Source organism: Cyprinus carpio, chromosome B17 (genome assembly GCF_018340385.1).
Source record: "Cyprinus carpio isolate SPL01 chromosome B17, ASM1834038v1, whole genome shotgun sequence".
NCBI lineage: Eukaryota > Metazoa > Chordata > Actinopteri > Cypriniformes > Cyprinidae > Cyprinus > Cyprinus carpio.
Window position 1 is genome coordinate 9,818,290 of NC_056613.1, and position 6,294 is coordinate 9,824,583.

At 35.8% G+C, this 6,294-nt stretch overlaps 1 protein-coding gene across 1 annotated transcript in view; it reads right to left on the minus strand.

Annotated features, from left to right (window-relative positions):
* Positions 1–6,195, minus strand: part of ryr2b (ryanodine receptor 2b (cardiac)) — a 48,781-nt gene extending 42,586 nt beyond the window's left edge. Inside the window, 15 exon segments of the mRNA XM_042743105.1 lie at positions 383–501; positions 590–685; positions 762–897; positions 999–1,182; positions 1,289–1,410; positions 1,919–2,086; positions 2,255–2,411; positions 2,513–2,587; positions 2,662–2,758; positions 3,155–3,272; positions 3,368–3,480; positions 3,586–3,664; positions 3,750–4,013; positions 4,130–4,246; positions 6,058–6,195. Of these exon segments, the coding sequence (XP_042599039.1) occupies positions 383–501; positions 590–685; positions 762–897; positions 999–1,182; positions 1,289–1,410; positions 1,919–2,086; positions 2,255–2,411; positions 2,513–2,587; positions 2,662–2,758; positions 3,155–3,272; positions 3,368–3,480; positions 3,586–3,664; positions 3,750–4,013; positions 4,130–4,246; positions 6,058–6,102 (1,890 nt within the window). The 5' untranslated portion in view covers positions 6,103–6,195.
* Between the last annotated feature and the right edge of the window lie 99 nt (positions 6,196–6,294).

The following is a 6,294-nucleotide window of genomic DNA, read 5'->3' on the forward strand; positions in this document are numbered from 1 at the left end:
CTGCAGATGTGATAAATAAATAAATACACATAAATATTTCAAATACATGCATTCTTATGTACTTTCTGTTCATCAAAAAATCCTAAATAAAAAAGAAAATTATCGGTTTACACAAAAGAATATTAAGTAGCACAACTGTTTTCAACATCATAATAATAAGGTTTCTTGAGAACCAAAACATCATATTAGAATGCTTTTGAAGAATCATGTGACACTGAAGACTGAAGTAATGGCTGTCACAGGAATAAATTTAAATTAAAAAAAATATTTATATATTACAGATGTGTTACATTTATAGTTATTTTAAATTATAATATAATTTCACACAGTTTTCCTGTATTTTTGATCAAATAAATGCAGACCCCGGTACTGTAAATGTTACCTTATGGTTCCTTCCATGTTTGTCCAGAAGTGAGATGATAGATTTTATGTGACTTTCCTTAATAACATTCAAAGCTTCAGGACTTTCTACTAAAACACAATGTAACACTTCCAATATTCCTAAAACAAATGAGAAGGTGAAGCATTATAACAATGTCTAGACTCTAAAATCAGATTATTCTAGTCACAAATTTTGCAAAACAAATACCAGAGGAAGCCTCCAGCCTCTCCAGTCTGCTGACCAACCAGTCCAAGGAACCAGAAAAGTGGGCACAGTTATTCCGATTACCCCTGATTAGGGCAGCTACAGGGAAAATATAAAATTTGTTAATAAAAGCTAAACCTGAATTATAAATCTTGAAACATGAGTCATCCTATACCTAGCAGCTCATAAAAAGAGTTCAAGATAATTTCCCAAGACTCTCCTGCCTCTTTCCCAGCAGCCTCTGCAAAATGAGTGGCACTGTTGTACACATGCAAGTGATCGATGCAGTCCAGCACCAGAGAGATTATACCCTGTGAAAAGCACAATGTAGCAGAATAAAAAAGTAAACAGTTCAGATATTATTGCAGTATGTAGTAAGATATATGAGTTTCTCATTCGCCCCAGGTATTACCTCATCTTGGAAGAGATTTTGTCTGTTCTTCAGTGTTCTAATATCTCCCTGTCTGACCTCATGATCCTCCCCCATTTCAGGACATTGAAAGTAACCAAGCAAATCCTGGAGGGTCAGATGGACCATCTTAATTGGAAGATCCAAATCCGTGATGTTTTCCTTTTGGCTGACATCATCTAATCCCCTTTAGAAGTGAAGAAAAATCATTACAAAACATAAATGTGCTCAAGCAAAGCTGATAAGCACATATTATTTCATCTGCTAGGGCTACCACTATTTTCTATATTTACCTAATGAATTTTGAGAAGAGAAGCGCGGAGCTTCGAATTAAACAAGCAGCTTGTGACTCCTCCCTCTGAGAGCGAGAGAGGGTGATTCCATCATCCATGTGACCTTCTGCTTCCAAAACAGCCTATGAGAGAGAACCACTTCCGTTTAATTATTTGAACCAAAATTCATATCAGACGGAACCAATAAAAAGGAAGGTGCTTTGGCTTATTAACTTGGATTATTAACTTGCAGTTCCTAAGTTCACTGGAACTGTCTAATGTCCACTTCCTTTCAAATATTTTGGGGTCAGTAAGATTTTTATTTTTTATTAATTATTATTTAAATAAATTAATTCATATATTCAGAAAGGATGTACAGCAAATACATTTATAAATTAAGTAATTTTAAAATTGATTACAAAATAACATTATTTCAGACAAAATGCTGCTCTTATGAACTTTAAATTCATCAAAGAATCCTAAAAAATTGTTTTACAGTTTCCACAATGTTTTCACTACTGATAATGCCATAAGAAATGTTTCTTGAGCATCAAATGAGCATATTAAGGCAATGATTTCTGGTGCTCTGTATTGTAAGTGTTCTTATCTAGCAGGATATTAGACCTTTTTTATTTATTTACACAAGTTTACCTGTCTCTGTGGCACACTTTCCTTCTGTCTCTTGGAGTCAATGGTCTGATATGTGAGCCAAAGCCCTGTGTCAACGTGCTGAATGAAGCAGAGAGAGTCTCCGTATTTGATCTCAGGGGCACCCATGCCATCTCTCTTCTTAAAGTGTGAGCTCTCCTGGCTCTCTTCCTATAATATACAGAAAGAATAACGTTTGCATTAATCATAATCAAAATGTATTACCACATCACACTTTAAGAGAAAGTGTAGACAAGAAAATTATGAAGCAGACTATATAATATAATCAAAAATGTGGTTTATCTGGCTATGTTGTGTTTATAGCTGATATTATCCAACCTTTGATGCACGGAGACAGAACGCAGTACATTTAACATCAGCTCTTTCTCTCTGCACCAGCTGTAGTCCCCGATCCTGAGTCAGTCCCAGGTATAAGCCGGTGGAAAGGTGGCGTAGACGGAAAGGCTGACCCCAGTGTGTGTGGCTGCCGCTCCACCTGCAAACAACCCTTCACTACTGTGATCTGACCAGCACAGAAGGAATAAAAATATACTTTTGTCTAACTGTCATACACTAACCAACTGGAGGAATACCTACGCAACATGTAATGTTTCAAGCCTCCATAAAGATCGAGCCTGAAGAGATACCGAGCCACCCTCAAAATGTACAGATCTGAAGGAAAAGATGGAAAATAGTGAAATAGGATGTAATAAATTTAATTCAATCAGTTTTTTGACCTGTCTGACCTGCGTTCCTCCAGTCTGTGTTCTGCTGCAGGAATGGTCAAACATTCATCTGTGTGTCCATGTAGCAGACGTGCAGTATCTCCTCCTCTCACATGACCTACAGGTAAATAAATCAAGCACCAAAACCTCCAGCAAAAATATTACAATATAAAATATTACAAAAATCATCTATTATAGATATTGTATTTACAATGCATCCACATATATTATACCCATACATATATATAATGTATAGAAATGTATACACTGTGGGGGAAAAAATTGAATTGTCTATATAAATGTAAAATCCATATTTGTATCTAGGGACTTTTTGTTTGTCCATTTTGAAATATATCTAAAAATATATGGTCATATGGTTTTATCATATGGTAACAAAAACTGCATAATTTTTTTAGGCAATGTATTTAGTCACAAAGCATGAAAATCAGCCAGTAAGATGTACAGACACTAAACTAATGCTTAAATGATTGATAACGTGTGATTGGTCATCTACCCTGCGTCTCTGCAGTCTGAGTAGAAACAAGAGCCACACTCCATAATGTCTGCTGGAAAGCAGCATCCACCCGGCCAATACCGTTGTCATTACCTTCACCGTTACTCCAAGACACATGCTAGAAAGAGAGACAGGTTGTCACACTGCATAAAAAATACCTGTATATGGATATATAAATAGCTAACCAGGTAACAAACGAATGGATTTACTCACTAGGTATCTCTCAGAGGAAACACTAACTAAGATGAGATCATCCCCCACTCTGACTTTCTCACCCTCAGACCTCTGTTTAGAGGCAGGGTGAACCGTCCACCAACACACCTCACCTAAAACCATGCAAACAACAATCATGACACCAATCCAATACTAGCAGAAGATTAAAACATTCAAACACATTTTACACATTATACAGGGGGAGAATATGAACTTACCCTTTGTGTCCTCTTGCAAACCAACATCAAAAGCCAGCTTGTCAGAGGAGAGGCCTGATGTGGACAGACAGCAGAGATACTAAAACAAGACAGGAGGGGTTTAAAGTTAAAAAAATCATTGTAACAGCATGGCAATAACAATGTCAAATCAAGACTGGTCTTGCCATGTCGCTGTAGACATGTCGAAAGAGAACCGCCTGGCCATAGAGCAGAGTACGACGCCCAGCTGCCTCACGTGACTGAAACAAAACCACTCTGTTATATTTTACAGTTTCTGGCACAAATGTTTACAACATGAATACCCCTTTGACTACATTACCCACCCCTGCATACTGGTCTTCATGGTCGGCCAGCATCTCCTGCAGCGCTCGGACAGACAGACACTGGTCAAGCACAAACACACACACAGAAAGGTCTGCAGGAACATTCTGAAAGCAAAAAGAAAGGGTTTTTTTAGAACTTTGATAGCGCACATGATAGACTGTTCTTACACACAGAATAGTAACTTAGTTTAAAAATGTTAATAAGCAAATGCGCCTCTCACCTTAGAGTTGGAGGTGGACTCAAGATAACACAGCCGGTCACCGAAACCTTCTGCAGCTAAACACAGTTTCTGCTGAAGAGGGTCTGATGAGCAACACCTCAATACCAGCTCATCCCTCTGAAAAACACATTCTCATTACAGACTGCAGCTACAGCCGGTCTGAACTCATTACAACTGGGACCAGAAATGAGAATATGGACTACTATCAGATCTGATAAAAACACATTGTAAATTAAACTTAAGGTTTTTAATGGAAGAATGCTTATAGTGACATATTATGGCATCCCTGGGAGTTCCACAGCAGCAAATGGAACAAATGAAAAAAGAAGAGCTTTACCACTGTATTATATTTTATATAAACTGTATATAATAGAATCTATAAATAAATATGGCTAAATAAATGTCAAATTGTAAAAAGGAAATTAGAAAAAAAAAAATTAAGGCAATGTGACATTGAGATTTGATAACTGACCTTATGCACTACTTTGCTAATGTTGATTTGTTAAATGTAAAATATCATATTCAGCCAATAAATCACTGTCTAGGCAAAATTAACAATATTCAGTATTAATAAAAAAAAATTAACATGGTGCAAAAGGTTTGTATAAAAGCACATACACCTCAAAACACACAAACCTCAATGATAGCAACAATGAACAAAAAAAAGTAAAATAATATTAAATTGTTTTGACTGTTGGTCTACCATGTTTTAATGTAATTAATTCATTGACTAAATAATCCAATATTTTATATATATATATATATATATAGAGAGAGAGAGAGAGAGAGAGAGAGAGGTGCATCTCAATAAATTAGAATGTCGTGGAAAAGTTCATTAATTTACATCTATTATTTAAAGAACCAAAGACTTAAACTACTTCAGTCTGTGTGCACTGAATTTATTTAATACACAAGTTTCACAATTTGAGTTGAATTACTGAAATAAATGAACTTTTCCATGACATTTCTAATTTATTGAGATGCACCTATATATATATATATATATATATATATATATATATATATATATATATATATATATATATGTGTATATTTGAAAAGCCCCATAAAGTGTAATTGCTTCTCTTATGGTGTGGACAATAGCAGTGTCATTAGTGCAGTGTAGCCTTATAAGGACTGAATACTTATGACTGACTTATCAGTCAGTGAATAGACAATTCCAACACCTCCAACTTGTCATATGAGTTTCACTGACCAGTGGCTCTCACACACACAACCACACATTTTCAACCATTCATGTCACTTTTAAAGCCAAGATTTAACACAATGTCAAACAATTAATGATTTTTGGCATGATACTGTTGCAAATGCGTGCTAAAATACATACAGTGCATCAGTGGAAGTGTGTACTGTATGTGTGTGAGAAAGAGCACAGTATCCCATTTATCTCTGTTTTAGAGATATGGAGCTGAGAGTGAATAGCTCACACATTCAACAGACTCTCCAGTTCCTCTGTTACTGATAACACAAAGTAAAAATAGACACCAGTGATATGGGTCAAACTCTCTCAAATGTGAATTCAAACACTGTAAATATATATAAAACCACATGTATAAAACCATAGATCCAACAATTAATGATACATACACAGTACAGTATGAGCAATTTCTCACAGTGTGAAATTACTAAATAACACTGTTAATGTCTGTGAGGCAGATCTAAATTTCACATATGCTGGAAACATAACTGTGTGTCCATATGCATAGCCAAAACTGTTTCACTTATATTCTTTTGTAACCCATCTGTTAGCATCGAATATTTATGTCCAAGAATCCCATTACATCAATCTAATAACAAATCTAATTGCGGTTTAATAATCAGCTCTTTTTTGTCTGAAGTTAATGCAGTTCGGCATAAAGATATAGTCAATATATTATTCATTGCATTCAAATTTGTATTTTACTTACAGTTCGCAGAAACTGTATTTCATCTTCCGCTTCTCCCATATCCATGTTCAGTGACTATGTAGCTGGACTTTGTTGAGGGACCTGCGTGTAAGAACCAGAAGACTGAAGAGCTCCACTCACCCAGCCGCAGGTCCTGAACTCATCCCAGGACAGAGAGACCATGATACCACCCATCATGAGATAATGCTGCTGAGATCTGATAAAGGTAAAGTGGGGGAAAAAAAGGGCTTTTCCATA